The sequence below is a fragment of the Leptonotus elevatus genome, chromosome 6 (genome assembly GCF_054856555.1).
Source record: "Leptonotus elevatus isolate MCC_2025b chromosome 6, RoL_Lele_1.0, whole genome shotgun sequence".
Lineage (NCBI taxonomy): Eukaryota > Metazoa > Chordata > Actinopteri > Syngnathiformes > Syngnathidae > Leptonotus > Leptonotus elevatus.
In genome coordinates this window covers 23,491,229-23,510,640 of record NC_141244.1, presented here as the reverse complement: position 1 = coordinate 23,510,640, position 19,412 = coordinate 23,491,229, and the positions used below count along the sequence as shown (strand labels likewise).

Below are 19,412 nucleotides of genomic sequence, written 5' to 3'. Positions count from 1 at the left end.
AGCTCTGGTATTGAGTCACACTTCCTGGACTGTATGATTGGAAACTCACTAAGCATGCACCAAAATGTGAAGATTTATTTATTGTGTTCATTATAATTTGACCGAGCTGGAACCTTTCGCACCTGAATTTGGGCGAGAGGCCAGGTACACCCTGGAGTGGTGGCTAGCCAATCACAAGGCTCATAGACACATTCACACCGATGCAGTTGGCTGCCACAGAGTGCCAAGTTGCCAACCTATAGAAATTCACTTCCAAACAATTCATTTGAATTTACATATTTAAATTTTTGCATTCATATATTAAATTATGACTGGCATGTTTGCGAGTACATTTGAATGTATTTAAATATGTTTGAACATATTGTAAGTACATTCAACATACTTGTAGGCTAAATGCTAAAAATGTAGCATTTTTTTCCCCATAATGCCACAGTGTATTGATTTGCGCACACAAACGGAAATTATGCACTGCAGACATAACAAATCATAAAAATTACTAATAATTAATTTTTTTAAATAAAGTCTGAAGCCAATGTTAATCTGTGTTACCTTTATTTCAAATCACTCCAATCAATAAAAAAACAAACAAACTCACAAGCCTCAAGACTTGATGCGTCACATCGAGCAGAAAAAAAAGATGTAATATGGTGAAGAACGTGTGAAATATGTAGTATAGTGCAAGTGCTCAGTGGACACTTCATTAGGTACACGCCACATTTGATGGTCATCTCATCATTCGTCAAGAAAATAGAGCTGGAACGGTTTATCATCGCCTGTAGATGCCAGAAGATGGCAGCAAATCACAACTTTTCCATTAGAGTAGGCGTGGCCTGTCAGAGAAACTCCTCCCCTCACATCAACAGAATTCTTTGGCAAAATAGATGACTTTTAGATCAGACAGGTCTCAAACTCCTCTCCTCACGTTTACATGGTTCCTTGGCACCAAAGCACTACTTTTATATTAGACTGCTTTGGTCTGAGCACGAAGATATGAAATAGGTGAGGTGTTTTTTTTCTTTTCATTTTACTGTTTTGGATTTGAATTTTTTTCTTTTTAGATTGTACTTAATGAAGTATTCAGCGGATGTATGCGTGATCATGGAGGCACGGTGATCGCTATTTACAATGCATTGCAGGATCATTACTGTATATATTTTGTGTACCTGCACTTTAAAGGGAGGAGTTTGCAATAATAAAAAAAAAAGAACACTTTTGTCATATTTGTTAAAACAGTCCTTATGACATTAGTCCATGATAAAAATGATCTTTGGAAGAAAAAAAAAAGTTACATTCGGCCCTATAATTTGATGTTCTGTGTCTGGGACACTTTTCAAAGATCATATTAATCATGAACTACCATCAAAGCATAACAACTGCTATAACAAATATTAGAAATGTTTTATCTTTAACTCATTCACTGCCATCGACGGCTATAGATGTCAAAATTTCATTTGAACTTTTTCTATTAGTTTAACCTTTTTCCCACTTTTTGTTAACAAGAGTATGAAAACCTAGATTTTTTTTACTGTACATTTAGAACAGATATTAAATTTGTGATTAATCGTGAGTTAACTAGTGAAGTCATGCGATTAATTACGATTAAAAAATTTAATCGCCTGGCGCCCCTAATTTTTAATAATCTTTTCTCTTTTTTTTTTTTAATCGCATCAAGCGATTACATTTTTTAATTGTAATTAATTGCATGACTTCAATAGTTAACTCACGATTAATCACAAATTTTATATCTGTTCTAAATGTACAATAAAAAAAAATCTAGGTTTTCATACTCTTGTTAACAAAAGTGGGGGGAAAAATGTTACACTAATGAAATTTTGACATCTATAGCCATCAATGGCAGTGAATGAGTTCAATTGCAAATTTCCCTACGGGGGCGATGGGTGCAAAAGGTCACAACAAGGTTCAAACCATGCAACGGGAGACACAGATCAGGCAGTTTTGGTCCGCCGATCCGCGGCAACAGGAGGCGTCGATGACGTCACGGTGTCGTCACAAGTCAGAAAGTCTCCACGTCGGCACACGCTTCGATCTCAGAGACGAGCCGGTGAGGGAAGAGTTGATACTGCAGCCATGTGGGCTCTGCGAATCAAAGAGAGGCTCGTAAATATCGCGGCGGCCTTCCAATCGTCGCCAATCGAGCGTCGCGGACGTCCTACCGAGGTAGCAGGCCGGCGGCTGCAGCTTGCCGTCGAAGCAGGTCTGCGCGGCGGTGAAGCCGCACAGCTTGTGAGGGTGCTTACAGAAGAACGTCACGTTCTGTCCGTGAGGGACCATCGCGTCTGTGATGTCAAAAGGCCAACGCTTCACGCCGTCAATCATCACGCGGCTCCTCTCGGCGGGGATGAGGCAGCGGGCTGGGAAAAAATTGGTCACACGCCCACCGGCCACAACATTAGGTACACCTGCACAATCTAATGAGTAGTAATTGCAGGAGGTCACGTAAATAAAGTTAATGTAGTGTTTACTTTTGATTGATTTTTTTTTTTTAAAGGTACTAAATATAATTTATACTTGGAGCTGACTTCTGTTGGCGGCTTATTCCACTTGCGTGCAGCATAACAGCTAAATGCTGCTTCACCATATACTTGACTAAATAAGTCATCTTCGTTTTAATAATTATTTTTCACTTTGTTTTTGTATAGTTTTTTTAATCACATAATTTTTATTATTATTACTATTATTATTATTATTTTATATTAGCTTTTTGTTATTAGCTGGGAGCTGTTCCTTATATTTTGGTGATTTATATTGTATAGCTAAATAGCCAAGTGTAAATCAAATAGAAAAAAATATAAATAAATGTGTAGATAAGTCATGCAATTTTAATAAAATTTGTTAAAAATTTGTTTTAATGTAATGTCATTTTTTTAAAGTAAATATTAGCATGTTATAACTAACCAGGAGCTAATATTTTGGGGGCTCATCCTGCATATAGCTAAATTTTAATTCTAAATAAATAAATAATGAACATAATTGTTTAGTGATTTATTTTACCATGTCACTTTCTTTCTTAAATAATCATTAACTTATTATTATTATTAGCTGGGAGTCACCCTTAATATTTTGGGAACCTATTATATATGTAACTATAGCTAAATGGATATTGTAATGCATACATTAACACAACAATGAATATGTCAATAAATTAATAGATAAATAAATACATAAATCAATAACTACATATTTTTGTATTATTTTAATAAGATAATAGCTGTTGTCACTGGATTTAAAAAAATATATTTTTCTGTTCAAAATATTATCTTAACTCATTCACTGCCATTGACGGCTATAGACGTAAAAAAATCATTTGAACTATTCATATTAGTTTAAAACTTTTTTCCACTTTTGTTAACAAGAGTATTGAAAACCTAGGGAAAAAAATTATAGTACATTTAGAACAGATATAAAATGTGTGATTAATCGTGAGTTAACTATTGAAGTCATGTGATTAATTACAATTGAAATTTTAATCGCCTGACGCCCCTAATTTTTTATAATATTTTCGTTTCTTCCCCCCCCAAAAAAAATCTTTTAAAAAAATTGTCTAGGGTTTCATACTCTCATTAACAAAAGTGGAGAAAAAAAAAGTTAAACTATTAGAAAAAGTTCAAATGAATTTTTGACGTTTAAAGGCGTCAATGGCAGTGAATGAGTTAATATTAGTTGCAATTAATAGTTGGTGAACCCACAAAGGAGCCATTTCGCTAATCAATGACAGTAATTTTGAGGAGCAATTTCTTACAGGTTAATCCCAGGGACAAAGGTTTTATTGAAGGGCACATCAAACAAAAACAAATATATATATATATGCTCTTTATACCTGTAGAAGTTTAAACATGGCATTCTTTTCTTTCTTTTTTTTTTTTTTTCTTTCTTTAAACATGCCGTTCTGATTAAAATTGCATCTAAGGAATATGAATTAAGCCGCAAAATCCACCCATTTTGATCCATCTCAGGCGGCGGCCATTTTGCCGCTTGCTGTCGACTGAAAATGACATCACAGTGCAAAACGGCCCGAACATGACGTCATCTCGTCGCACTCGGGGTGTCGCTCACCTCTGCAGAATGGGGGCGCCGCGCTCCAGCTGCCGTTAGACAAACAGGTGACATTCTGGGGTCCGTCCAGGCGGAAGTTCTTCTTGCAGAGGTAATGGATGTCAAAGCCCACCTCGTACTCCGTCTTCTGGACGGCCACCACGTAGCCCTGCGCCACATCGTCAGGAGGCTCACAGTACACCTCTGACGCGTGCACACACACAAAAAAAACATCATTTATTCTATCGAAATGTATGAATTTATTTCAAAATAGTCTATACTGATTTCACTACATGCATATTGTAGATTATAGATTTTTTGTTTCTTTTATCCAATCAGATTTTAGCCTCTGTGTTGCTAGGTAAATCTTTTTTTGTGAGGATAAAGAATACATGCCTGTTAGCATTGTGACCTTGTTTGTCTACATGTGTTATTGCTATTTGTTTTCAAATACCCATTGCTTGAGGGGTTATAACATTCACGCTATTCATGCTATTCAAGCCTGTATATGCCGTTTTGCATTGTGTGCTAGCATTAAGCTAGTGGACTTTTCTAATTCACGTTGTTTTATATTGAGCTCACAGTAAACGTCAACTATGAGTGGCAATCAACAGCTGGAAGCCTACTTTTTAAAGAATTGCTTGTATCTCAAATGTATGCTCACAAATCAAAGCAACAAAAAAAGAAACGATTGATGACTCATATCTCAAAAAAATCGTATCTGGGATCACGTATAATCGAGTTATCAATGTGTTTAAAACATTTCATCATATTAAAAAAAAATGTATCTTGTACAATGTCTGGGGTTTCAATTTTGTTCCAAAGCAGAATAGCAAAATACATTTAAAGCAATCATACATTTAAATTGAAATTTTGCGTTTAGCTTGTTATATGTATTAGCTTATCGTATGTTAAACATTAATGACTGATTTAACAAAATGTACACACACTTTTGATTGTATTTGTCATATTATTATTATTAATATATATATATATTGCTATTAATTATTGATTAATTAACTAACATTCATTATTAATAATAAAAATAATAATTTAAGGACAAAAAATGACTTTTGAGCTGTATAAAACATCTTTTTTTTAAGACTATGGAGAATAAAATATTACAAATTCCTTACATAACAATAATAAACAAAAATAAAATTGATACATTTGTCACCGTGTGAAAAAAAGTGAGCATTAATATATTTGTAAAGGCAGATTTTTTTTTATTGGATCTCATTATTATAGATTAAGATCCATGTCATGTCATATCATCTTCTACCACTAGGTAGCAGTAACGCACTGTGAAAACGACTACTTCTTGGCGGAAGCATGATGTTTGGAAGGCTTCTTTTTCTATTCTGTTGAAAAAGATCTGACTTTCCAAACACAGAGTATTGACTCATTATGTCATGAAAGCGTGTGAGGAGGAAATAAAGGTGAAAACAAAACAAACATTGCAGGTGTGCGCATGGATTGCTCACTTTTGCAGATGGGGTGCGGATACTGCCAGGTTTGATTTTCCTGACAGAAATTCTCACTGCTTCCCACAATGTCGGCCCTGTGCAGGAAAAGAGAGAGCAGATGGCTCGTGAGTGACATGTGACAGCAAAGATGGCGAAAGATGCGCCACTGCATGAAGGAATAAAAAACAAACGCTAATGAGCGGGCGGGGAGGACAAAAGTGTGAATGATTCCTTTTCCGCTGTCTGGCTCACATCTCCCGTCATTTTGTTGCTGCCGATGAGTCAGTGTGAAAGGGAGTCCATTCAAAGCAAGCCTGTAATCATGACCCGGCTAGCTCAATGGAGGGATGACAATTAGCCGGTCCCCAAAATTGGAGCTTAGGGCGCTCAATTTCTGCCAATAAAAGTGATTTTTGACTATTCATTGAGTTTTATAAATGAAAATTAATAGCAGACCGGTTTTGATTTAAACACGGGATACTGGATAGCATCAAGTGCAAAAACAAATCTAAAATGCAACACCCAATGAAAAAAAAAATATATATATAAATGAACAAAAATAAAATGTCAGGCAAATAACGATGTTATCAAAACAGAGATACCTGAATCAAGGTGACATTAAAGTTGCATATTTAATTTTGGCTAACATAAATGTTGTGCTTTGGCGCCATCTTGTGGCATCTTGATATATTGACATTTGATATTTCAACTATATTGATATTTCATTTGATATTTCAACTATATTGAAATGAGGGTAGGAGCACCATTTACGTAGACCAGGGGTGCTCAAGTTGGGTCCTCAAGAGCCCCTATCCAGCCTGTTTTCCATGTTTCTCTCCACTGACACACCTGATTCATGATCAGGATCGTTATCAGGCTTCTGCAAAGCTTGCATTCGATTCAGCTGTGCTGCAGGAGGGAAACAAGGGCTGGATAGGTGCTCTCGAGGACCCAACTTGGGCACCCCTGACGTAGACCATAGCTCTGTCTAAAAAAAAAAAACGGTATTGCTTTGCTGCCGTCTTGTGGCCTCTATCAGCATTAGGCAGTCAAACCTTTGAAGGTGGAATGTTAATTACTGGCTGATTTTTGTTATTCGCAGCAAGGCTCAAATTAGATTTTAAAACTACCTTGAGATACAAGTTACATTTGTTTCAAGACCACACTGTAAGTCAAAACAGTGTCTAATCAACTTTAATCCATTCAAAAACATTTAACATGTTTTTTTGTCAATGAAACAAAACTATAATATCTATAATATTGTACTCTATTAAAACACACAGTAATTAGATAATTAAATAACATTTAAAGATTTTTTTTTTGCTGTATTCTTTGTTTCAATTCAGTGGATATTGTGCTGCTTCTTTCTGGTGTGCATGTCTTGGCCACCTGGGGGCAGTATAATACGGAGCTGATGAGTTGTTTTTCGTAGAGGATAAAAAAAAAATGTCTGTGCGTGTTGTTTTATTATCTGTGTAAGATAAGGACTAATAAAGGCTATCTTATCTCGTCTTACGAGTTGCTACAACGTTTGTGTTAAATGTATCTGTCGCTTAAAGACTTCATTCGCTCGCCTCATTTCCCATTACGTGTTCGCACTGAGCCAGAGGATTTCACGGCAAAGTTATGTGGCGGCGTTAGGGGGCTTGGTCGTGGTCGCAGGTGCTCATTTCGCTAATTCCGCAGTACTGCCATTCATGAGCCATCAACCCCCTCGCTCTCAAACACCTCATCCCTCCTTCTTCATCTTCTTCACGCTCTGTCACTTCCTCCACATCCACCTCCGTACCACTTCAGGTTCGCATGCAGCTGCAGCCTACACATGCTCACGGCCTGACCCCCCCCTTCCCCTCCCCACCTTCTATTTCCCATCCTCCCTCCACCCGAGCTCGCTCACCCTGACAGGCAGCTGTAGCGGATGGCCGTGCCCACGGTGGCGCCGCCCTCGATGGCAAAGATGCTCGTCACCTCCTGGGGAAGGTGGCAGGTCGGGGAGGACGCGGTAGGTTGGGGGTGTGCAGATTCTGGAAGAAGCACATCCGTCAAAGCACTGGCAGTTAATCGAACATGACTGTGAGGCCTATATTTGAATCGTAATTTTTTTAAAATTGATAATAATACCGTGCTTTGATTGACACAGTCACTGAGGCACTCATGTTATTGCCGTTGCACTTGTAACTGAGCTTTATCTGATAATAATACACTAGGCTAAAATATTCAAAGTCCTTTTATCTGGTTCAAAACAATTTTAAAAAATATATATATATTTTTTTTTCTTCTTCAATGTGTTATTCCAGCGGATGTGCAGGGGTGGGGGCGTTAAGTCGACGAGCAAGATGTACAGTTCAGCCCACGAATAGCAAAAATCCACATATAATGGATGCCTAATGAAATTCATCGGAATAAAAAAAAATTATAATAATAATTTTAACCTCCCCCCCAAAATATTTTTAAAAAGCTGATAAACATTCAATATACACTTTCCACGAAAAAACAGGGAAGGGTGGAGTAATTGGGGGGGGGGGGGGCACCCACCCCCTCCATCCCACCACAATTTTTTTTAAATAAATTGTGGTACAAGGGCTCCCTCTTGTGGTACATGAAATAAAATGCATCGCCTAAATACAGTTTAGTTATATTTAACTTTGAGGTTTTTCATTCAAATTTCATAAATGATAATAATAATTATACATTTCATTTTATTTCATAATTTTAATAAATTCGATTTTCATTCAATCTTAAAGAAAGTTTGGCTTTTTAACGCATGTATTTAGGTACAATTATTTTAACTTTGTGTGAAACATTTTAAGTGCATTGTTTTTATTTTTTCCATATTTAAGCACAGTGTTAATATTCAAACTATCCACAAAGTTACAGTGGCTGACAATAGCACTAAATATATTGTAGTACTTAAGTAGCTAAGTATTTTTTGGAGGTGTTACTTGACGCAAAAAAAAAAAGAAAAGAAAAAAAAGACAGCCACATTGTGACGCACAAAATGACGCTTGCATGGCTTTCGATGTGGATGAGGCTGAAGCATTTCAAGTACGCCCGACGGACAAGAAGCGAGATCAAAGGTCACGCATTAATGGGAGGTCTCGTTCCATTTAAGGTGCCGTCGCCGTTCTTAGGTAACGCATTAGAGCGCCTTCTCCACAACAGCGTCATTGTATAACAGCTCCTGGAAAAAAGTTTCGAGTGCAAATAAAAATATCGAGAGCCTGCGCAGGTTGCTCGGGGGGAGCGCCATCAAACGGCGGGCTCGCCTGAGGGGGGCCATCTTTTGTCTGTAAGAACGTAAAGGCACCTATGGGTCAGGGTGGTTGGCTGTGGATGAGAGCCCGGAGCTCAGTTCACTGTTGCTGCCTCCCACACACGCGGCAGCACCAAAGTGCAATGAAGCAGGTGTATAATCTCTGTCATTTGTTTTTAAAGCTACATTATGTATCAGCCGCTGCATCAATACACTCAGAACATTTAGGTAGAAGTACAGATACTTGTGTTAAAAAAATCTAAATAAATTCTGGTAAAAGTACAAGTACTGATTCACGCAAGTCACTTCACAACAAGCAGCACTTTGAGAGATAATGGGGGGGACAGGGGGGGGGGGGACACGTTAAGAATTCGCTAGCATTAGCTCGACTTTTATGATATCAAAACATGTTACCATCGCTAACATTGTGACATAAGTAGCAAAAGCATACACACAACTTACTTGTATGTGTTTTTTTCAGATTAGACTGTTTTTAAAGGCTGGCACAAGTCAAAACACGTTCGCAACCAATCATTCCCGGAGCCAACAATGCCAAACAATTCTCTTAAGGACCTTGTAAAGTGAATTCAGAGATTTGTTTGTCAATACTGAAATACATGTTTGAAGATAACGACTGAAAACAGCGGAGATCTCTGTACTTTGTAGAACAGAATTGCGGCTATAGCATTCCATTTCTAGCACTACAGCATGTAGTTAGCAAGTTAGCGACGCCTACACCTGGAAAATGCATCACCCCTGGGTGCCATCATGTCAAAAACAGCTGTGTATCATGATTTAAAGTTCCAAGCGGCGTGGTAAAGACACGGACGAGTTCGCAACCCGTTTCAGGCCCAGTGGAGGCCAAGCTAGCTCACTAACTAGCTTGAAAAGCGCTGGCTAGCGTACAAGTTTGTGAGCTAGCTGGTGACTAGCGTGGAAAGCCCTATGAAAGACTTGTGCCAGACAATAAGGCACTAAGACTATTTAAGATTTAGCTCATAAAAGTCAAGCGATGGTAGACAAAACTAGACATTTGCAGGTTATAGGTTAAATGACCTGCTGATAAACAGAAATAGGCTAACTATATCTCTGGTTTCTTGGTCTGGCTAAAATAATGTACAAAGAAAAGATTGGTGGGCGGAAGGAAGTTCTGGGGTGTAGGTTAGCTATTCATTCTACAGCCCGATAAGCAGGGTTGGGGAACCCAGGTCCATAAAGTAGAAACCCTGCCACAGATTAGCTTTAGCCACAGGTGCTTATGCTCAACAGGTGGAGATGAGCTTATTTACTTGCCAACTGAGTAGAAGCACCTGTGCAGAGGTGGAAAATCCAGACCCAGAAAGTAAAAACCCTGCTACAGTTTGGCTTTAGCCCCAGGTGCTAGCTAGCTATCTTGTTTAGGGAGCTAGCTAGCTAGCACGAGGGGTTAAAGCCAAACTATGGCAGGGTGTTTACTTTCTGGAACTGGATTCCCCAACCCTGTCAATAAGCATCCAAAATACATATCATTAATGTGTTGTATATATAAAAAAAAAAACATTTTATTCCGACAACATTCCGCCTCAAAGAATTCACTTCAACAAAAAAGAACCTGAAATAACTAAGTATTTGTACTTACTTCCTACCACTGTTTCAAACAGGCATTTTTCTCAAGCTCAACTACCCCCACCACCCCCCCACCCCCAGCCCACTGTTTCCTCAACGCCGCTTTTGGCTGCCATTGAACAGCGAACGAGCCCTGATCAGAGGCCTCTCGCATGGAAGAGGATGAGAGGGAGAAGGAGATGAGACGAGAGGAGAGCAGGGAAGAGAAAGGCCTCAAGCAGCATGACCAGCACAGCTCTCTCTCTCTCTCTCTTCGACTCTGTGGACTGTGATGGGCCGCCCACACACACACGCACACGCACACACACACACACACACAAATGAATCCCCTATCCACAATACACACACATCTACACTCGCATCTCTGTGTGCCACTTTGACAGTGATCGGCCGCCCACAGCCTCTCAGCAGGCATGAAGGAGCTCCAACACGCGCATATACACACACACACACACACACACACGCACACACGCACGCAGTTGCAAAGCGGCGCTCTCACACATTTAAAAACCCACCTACCTTCTGGCCGTCTCTCAGCAGCACGGCTACTCAACACCACACACACACAGCTGACAATGGTATCCTCATTTCACATTTCACGGCCTTCCAATGGCTCGGGAAGATCTGAGAGCGTGCGTGCTTTTCAATGCATCGGGACCTTTGAAAGCGTGTTTTTCTTATGAGGGCTGGCAGGCTGACAAGAGAAATGAGCGTAGAATTTTTGAAGGCGTTAATGCTGCGAGTAAGTGCACGTGAGCAGTGGGATTTTGTGGATTCAACATTTAGCACGTGTTACGTAATTTGAAGAACATTCATTCAAGACGGGGCCGCGTGGGAGCGCTTCGTTATGTCTGCCGCGCATGGGGAGCGGTTCTGGGTTTGAATCTACCGTCAGCTGTGAGCCGAAAATAAATGAAAGAAAAATATATATTATTCAGACAAACTTCATTGTTAAACATTACTGTGTAAAAATGTATTGAAAAAATGTTAGTGTCGGCGTTTGAAAGTAACTCATAAAGTAATGTAACTAGTTACTTTTAAAGTCCAGCAATCCATAAAGTGACTAAGTTACTCTTTCAATGTAACTGGCAACACTGAGTAACACAGATCTTTCTTTTGGACGCAGATGAGAACTCACCGGTGTCAAACCGCCAGTGTAGCGCCACCTACTGGAAAGGAGGGTTTACAAAATGTCGACATCCTTCCTGAGCACCCCGATATTTTGAAATAAGGCCGGTATCGCCCCAATACTGATACCTGTATCACTACTCGCCCATCGCTATTATTGATGGTTTCTGTACTGTTTCTGCACTTTTCACATTTCTACAACACTGATAACAAAATGTTTGTTGCAACATCAATCAAAAATGAGCAGAATCGTCTTTCAGATAAAGTAGCTCTTGTATTCGGGACTTATTATTACGTTACACAAGTGTACGTGTTTATGATTAAGGTGCCAGGCTGGTTGCAAAATATTTTTCCAGCCGCGCAGCTGTGGTCGCTATGACGACGGGGAGGCCAGTCAAGCACAATGGCCTTCATTCTTGAGTACGTGTCTCTATTTTGTCTCTCACCAACACAACACGAGAGCTACCTTCAATCTTTGGACACATCTTCTAAAAAAACAAAAAAACAAAATGTAATTGGCTGTTGTTACTCAATGATACTTTGCTGTTGTTTTTAATAAAGAACTGTGTAAAATTGAAAATGATGGCTCACAAGACTTTCAACATTAAAAACACAGATAATGATAATATGAAAAATAAACAATTAACCGTGGAATTTAAGATCCTCATCTCACCTCAGCTCTACTTTCTTTCATCTGTTGCCATTACCCAGCAGGGTGCGCTCACTTGTTATTTATGCAGCTTAATGAAGCCATAACCACGTGTTCGCCCCCTGGTGGTTGGCTGACTACTGGTCAAGAAAATGATTAGATACGCAGTCGAGCCCGCACTTTTAAAAGTCAAATATGTTCATTTAATCGCGTCAGCCGAAGTTGTGGTCAACTGTGGCCTGCGCAAGGGTCACGCAAAGTGAAATTGATTACAATACAACTCTTCACCCACCTGAGCAGACGGGCTCGTCCCCGCTCCACTGACGGTCGCCTTGACAACGGCGAATGGTGGCATTCAGGCCGCTGGGTAAGACGAAGCCTGGCTTGCATCGCACTTCCAGGAAGGCGGAGAAGGAGTGGGTGGGGGAGAGAAGGCTCACCACCGCGTCTTCTCGGGGGGGAAGCGGCCAGGGACACGTGCGACCTGGGGGGGGGGGCAACAAACAAGGGGGAGGAAGACGTGGGCGGGGCTCCTTTTTTGGTCTAAGCGTGATCAGAAGCACTTACCTGCAGTCAATTCATAACGGGAATCAAATATTTCATACAAGATATACATACATGTATTTCTCCCACACGCCCAAAAATTTCTCACATATACAGTATCAAAAAAGTATTTAAAAAAATCTTATTCTCAAACCCACACACAAAGAAAAAAAAACAATTCTGTTTTGTGTGTGCGACGTTTTTTTGTCTTAATGAAACTTCTCTTTTTTTAAGCTAAATTTTTTTTTTTAAAAGCTCAAAAATATAAACAGAATCTGAAATTTCCCACACCCAAAAAAAACCTCACCCACACACACCATAAAAATTCTCACTTCCACCATAAACTCTCACACGCCAAAATAATTTAAACACGCATTTTAAACCTCTCACATATAACCCCAAACTATCCATATTCACCATAAAAGCTCACACGCTCATCAAAAACACATTAAAAAAAATTAATTTCATACTTTAAAAAAATTACTTGCCAAAAAAAACTCTCGCACCTCAAACCTTTCATATTCCCCAAAAACCTCTTACATTCACTAAGTCACTTTCTACAGCATCAAAAACCCAAACAACCCGAAAAAGCTCGAACACATTCACCAAGTCTCTCTCTAATGTGTGCAAAATAACACAAACTAGCCAAAAAACCCACACACATTCATAAAAAAAAAACTCTCACACAAACCTAGGAACTCTTTCCCACACACGGTAAAAACAAACAAACTCACGTTTTTACTTAGGAAAACTGACACTCAGCCACAACTTTTTACACACACAAAAAACTTTTACAGCCCCCCTCACCCCTCCAGACCCCCCCCCCCCCCCACACACACACACATACACACAGAGCAAAGAAACTCTTGCAAAAAAAATAATGCAAGCCAAAAGACACTTTTAATATCTCCAAAACTTTTTACAATTTCACCAAAAATTCTCACTTTCACACGCACAAAAAAACTCTCACTTGCACTCTGACGGTGAACCAAAAATCTCTCATTTTCATCAAACAACCGCTCACGTTCATTAAAAAACAACAACCTCTCCCTCATGCCCAAAAAAATACTGGCACTAACCACATAAAACGTTTTTTTTTTTGTTAGACATTTTTTTGGTAAATGTGACACCTTTTTTTTTTTACAAAAACGTGAGAGGAGGGTAGAAGTCACTAGTCCTCATCAAGCAGTCATCATCATCCGAAATGATGCCACCGCCTCCTGATGTGGTATGCTTTGGATCACAAGCGAATCCTTTCCTTGGCCTTACTTTTATCTCACCGTCATCCGGTGTCGACGACAGGCGCGAGTGTGTTGACACAGCTGTGAGTAAACACAACGACAACTGGGCCTGGACACGCACGCACACGGCAACAACACACACGCGAAGCTACCTGGAGCCACGCAGCTGAGGCCACACTGTCCGTCGCACAGACACTGCCGCTTGCTGCCGCAGTCTTGGTCGGATTTGCACGGACGGGGACACGTCCTCTTTCGCTCGTCTCCCACGAATCTCTTCGGGCACGAGCCTGTTGAGAAAGAGAACACGCATGGTTACATTTCCTGCCATTTGGCCCTTTGTTTTCCTACTCTGCATTCATGCCCCCCCCACCCCCACCCCCCACCCCTTGTAAAAACAGCAAACACCTCAAGGGCCACAATAAGATTCCGTTGGCCTCGTCTGCTCTGTGTTGTGTTTGACTAAAGAGCAAATTCAGCGTGGGTGGGTCGGCCAAATGTTTGCCACCCAGGTTGTCTTTTGAGGGTTTGGATCACAGACCCAAATAATTATTCATTTGATCTCGGGGTGTCAAAATGAGTGCGTTCATTGTGAGTTAATTTAAAGTTAATTTATTATTTTGAATTCCAGTCACAAAACAGCAGACATGTGAACGTCAACATTTTGCAGTAGAAAATTTTATAATAATGCATATATATATATATATATATATATGTGTGGAGACTGGGGTCAAGTTGTATTGTACAATTTTAAAAATGTGCAGAATTTCACAAGTTACTTCATGTTAAAGATTAGATAGCTCTTAATATGAAAAGAAAAATACACTGAGCCGTCACTGCCGTCTTACTGCCATCTAGTGGCAGAAAAATGACCTCAACACAAATCAATATCACACTCGTTTTTTACAGTACAGTAAGTACTTTTTTTTTTAACTCAATTTTATGAATTATTATGAAATTACTATATCAATGACTAAAATACCAACATCTCACAAATGCAATTATGCCATCTAGTGGCAGAAAAATGACCTCAAGACAAATCAATATCATACTCAGTTTTTTTTTACAGTACAGTACATCTTTGTAATTTTAACTCAATTTTATGAATGATTATGAAATGACTGTATCAATGACTAAAAGATGCAGCCATTTTTTCATTAGTTCAACTTTTTTTTTAATGTTAAGAACAGTATGAAAATGTATTTTATATATATTATATTTTATTGTACATTATATTCTACATTTAAAACAGATATAAAATTTGCGATTAATCGTGAGTTAAATTAACTATTGAAGTCATGCAATTAACTACGATTAAAAATTCTAATCAGACCAAATTTCAACTAAATAAATCATAAATACTCAAATGAAAAGTGAGAATGTATTATTAGCGTATTATTGTTAGTATTAAACATTTCACATCGATGTGTGATGTTATTCCATGTATGCTTAGATGAACAGATGATTTTTTTTAAATCAGCATCACAGGTTTTTCGCACTTACTTTCAAAGCCTATCCATATTTTCATTCATTTTTCTTGCTCTTTATAATCCACCATATCACATGTCCCGCAGCCAAATCCTTGTTTTTAGTAGCATGCCAACCTCCCTACCAACACAACACTGGAGGAGGAAAAGGGCAGGAAACCAGGAGACAGGCCGCATGCGATAATTGTCAGAGAATCAAAACATGTGTGTGTTACTGTATACCGACACGTGGAATCACTTTTTTATTTTTTTTGAACCAAAACACACATGCGCCACGGTCACATGCTACACTCATCATGGAGACACAATGTACAGTACATAGATGTAGTGCACACATACTAGTGTGAAAAATACTCTTGAAATAATTGCTTAAGTCTTCTTTTTTTTTTTTTTTGTGTCTTTTTTTTTCTCTCCTCATAATGCAAATGGTTCAATTTTTTGTGTTTCCTGAAAAATCACCAAAAAAAAAAGACTTGGTCGATTACTTTAAGAAGATGATCAAAATAATCAATAGGTTTTACTTTCTAATCAGAGTGCAATTTCAATTCACTTCATATCATCATTTTTTTTTCCATATGACGCACGGCTTGCTGTACCTGTCGTCGGCTGCGGGGTCACGCTTGCAGTCAGAGCGCACATGAGGCACAGGAGCAGCAGTGCACAGTCCATCCTTGAAGCCAGGCCTGCGACCATCTGAGGGTGGGACATGCCGACACACGGTCTAATGGAGGGAACAGGGGAGGGCTTGTGGGGTGCGGGGGGAGTGGAAGGGGTGGATGGGGGTCATCGAAAAAGGAGAGGAGGGATGTTTTGGAAAGGGAAGGCGTGATTGCAACACATCTGGTCTGTGGTAGGGAGGAGAGAAAGCAACAAAAAAAAATGGCAGTCGGAAGGACCTTTCACCCATTTCGGGAGAGACTGCGGATGAAAGTGAATTCAATTAACTTTAATTCAATTGTGAGGTATTTTGTAAAAAAAATAAATATAAAGGCTAATTAAATTTTATTTGACATATCTTTTTTTTTTTTTATAGAATTACGTTGTTGTCACCATACACTGATTATTCAGTGATTTGAAAACTTAGTAAAATAGTACAAGTACAAAAAAGTACAATCAAAATGTTAAAATAACAGCAACGAAAAACAATAAATACAAATAAATACCTGTAGTTGCTGCTATGCGCGCCTTGGCCTCTCAGGGGCAGTGTGGGGCACACATGGAGCTACACTTACATGACGGTAAAACGAGTAGAAGAAGAAACTGGCGAACTTTATTAATATAACTCGTTTTCCACATATAACCAAAAATGTATGCTTTCGGGTATTATGATATTACCCATTTGTATGTATTACTTTAACTTTTGTATGTGAATATTCATTATAAGGAATATCACTCCTGGACCTTGATGCTAATTTTGAATTAGCTAGTCAATGGGATCTTACATTGACTTTAGCAATAGCATTGACAATGCTTTTAAAAACAAGTATGTCACGTATTTAAAAAATAAAATGTGTGTAGTTGTTTTGTTGTGTGTTAAGTTTTACAGGAAACGCCAACATTGGTGTCACTTAACCGCTAAAAACATGCTCATGGAGGGCAGAAGAACATTCGGCACACGCTTGCTGCTAGCAACACAGGAGCATTAAGGGTGTTTTGAAATAATAGTTATTATGGCCGCCATTTTGTCAACTATTATCAGTTAAAATAATTATTGTGAGAAATCAATAACACGATCAGTGCCTTCACATTGATAGATTCATAGAATTAATTATTAATAATTAAAGGTAGTTTGTGTGAATTTATTTTAGAAGTTTGTATCAAAACCGGTAGCCATTCACATTCATTAGTACCCATGAAGTAGCCCCCGGTTTCCCAAAAGGTTGGTGGTTAGTCTTCAATGAACCTAACATGTTTTTAGAATGTGGGAGTGGAAAACACACACATGAAAACCAAATGAGTTGGGAAAAAGATTTGAACGTTTAGTCGTCACAATGGGTGTTGGTAAAACCAAGGCCGAGGAGAGAAAATGATGGAAAAGGGAAGAAGCAGCTGGTGATCCAAAACATATACGACAATTAGTGATTGATGGTGACGCATTGTTACAACATCTTAAGTACAGGCAGCTGTTCATGGAACATGCTGATTGGTGTACTGTTAACCTTACCAGCAAGCTGAATCGAGATCCGGAAATCACGTGACTATTTCTTTGAACACGCCCCCCTGTGGCAGGAAAGTAGCTGCACGAAATTAATCGACTACAACTTTAGCCATCATGCACAAAGTACTCGCATTGGTTCCTCTTTTGGTAGCCTGGAGCATACTCAATCTTTTTTTCTTTCTTTTTTTTGCTTCTTCTCGTTGTGGCAGCTGGTCCACAACAGCTGTCAATCATTGTTAAAGTGTGGCGTTTGCCTTTTACTCAAAGTGGCAGACGCGTTTTCTATGCTGTCAAAATGGCTTCGCTAAACGCCCATTTTGGGACGCGTGACGTCATCGTTCGGATCTCTATTCTCGCGGCATTTGTTCACAAACACTTCGAGAATCCATCTTGTACAGCTCCCGCTGATCCGTTCGCAACTGACTTTATTTATTTATTTATTTTTAGGTCGGACCAATCTGGCGTTGTTTAGGGAGGGACATGCAGCTGTGATGACACCAGGAAGCGCCGACGATGAGGAAAACGTTTTTTTCTTTCTTTCTTTCTTTCTTAATTCACACTTTAACATCCAATTCAAACTGAGCACATAATCGGTGCTGTCAAACAAGACTCAAGAAAAAGAAAACACTCAAAACAAAACAAAACAAAAAAACGACGGGGGGAGACAAACCCCTTTTCAAATCACTGTGGGGCAGTGGCACAAGGCTGGGTCCTCCAAAAGCCGAATTTGACGTCATTCATGGCGCGACGCGACAGCACGCACGGACAATGAATGGATTGCCATTACGTGTGTAAATCAGTCGCGCCGGGAATGACGTCATGCCGCCGACAAATTCGGCCTTGTGAATTTGGACACGGGCTCAGATGGATATTGTGGAGAACTCACTTGAGTGAATCACACTTATCAATCTGGTTGCCAGGTTAGTGTACTGTAACCCCAAATGCAACTTATAGTCCTGCGACATACATGTCTGTTTTTTCCTTATTCATGACTGTTTAGACTGTTGCGACTTGTTCTCTGGAGCAATTTATAGTCCAAAAAATACATTATATGCAAACTAACAGCAACCATGACAAATACAGACAAAGCAGAGAGGTAGTGAATGAGAATAATCTTTTATTGGTGTAATTCTGGGGAAATCTCAACTACATCCAAAGAACCAGCACATAGTGGGTCGGACACGGCGGAGCCCACTGATGCCACGGGGGTTGGGGGGGCAGATGTTGTTCAATTATAGTCTCTCTAAAGATTGATCAAGCACATCTGTGAGGATATCAACAACAGTCTTGTTGGGAGAGAGCGAACAATCACTTGACGCAGGTGAGAAAGGCTGAAAGAAAACCAAGCAAAGGACGACGCCGTGCATAGTCCGCCGGGTTCATGAGGAGCTCGTCCTTGAGAAAAAAAAGGCTTATTTTTTTCAGGGACACAATGGTGAACTCTATTCAAGCAGTAGTGTCTGTTGGCGACGTTGAGGAATACCAAAGAGTGAGAAGGTCATGAGAAGTGTCATAGTCTTTTTTATTTTTCGAGGCGGTGGGTATTCAAGGTGCATCAAAGGTGGATCATTTTCATCCAAAGGAAGAAAAACAGTCGTTAATATAGAACAACAACAATAACAGGGATAATCCTCGTAATAATCATAAGAAGAATAATAGCAGTAATGGTGATTATTCATGACAGGGATTACAATCACACTCTCGAGTTGTCGCGCTGAACATGTTGTCGGAACAGAGAGCTTCATACAAAGTCAAGGAAGGGAATTATTGAAATAAAGAAGCAATTTTGGCTTGAAATCTGAGACGTTATCTTCTGGAATATGCACAAAATA

General features: G+C 39.3%; 1 protein-coding gene across 1 annotated transcript; it reads right to left on the bottom strand.

The window, feature by feature from the left end:
• Positions 1 to 535: 535 nt before the first annotated feature.
• Positions 536 to 17,968, bottom strand: ntd5 (ntl-dependent gene 5). Its single transcript, XM_086079584.1, has 10 exons — positions 17,712 to 17,968; positions 17,587 to 17,642; positions 16,019 to 16,166; positions 14,091 to 14,225; positions 12,447 to 12,638; positions 7,417 to 7,543; positions 5,538 to 5,614; positions 4,075 to 4,257; positions 2,175 to 2,372; positions 536 to 2,097 (listed from the first exon to the last, which is right to left on the bottom strand). Exons 1-10 carry the CDS (start codon positions 17,812 to 17,814, stop codon positions 2,015 to 2,017), a joined length of 1,302 nt encoding a protein of 433 aa, XP_085935710.1. The 5' UTR covers positions 17,815 to 17,968; the 3' UTR covers positions 536 to 2,014.
• Positions 17,969 to 19,412: the final 1,444 nt, after the last annotated feature.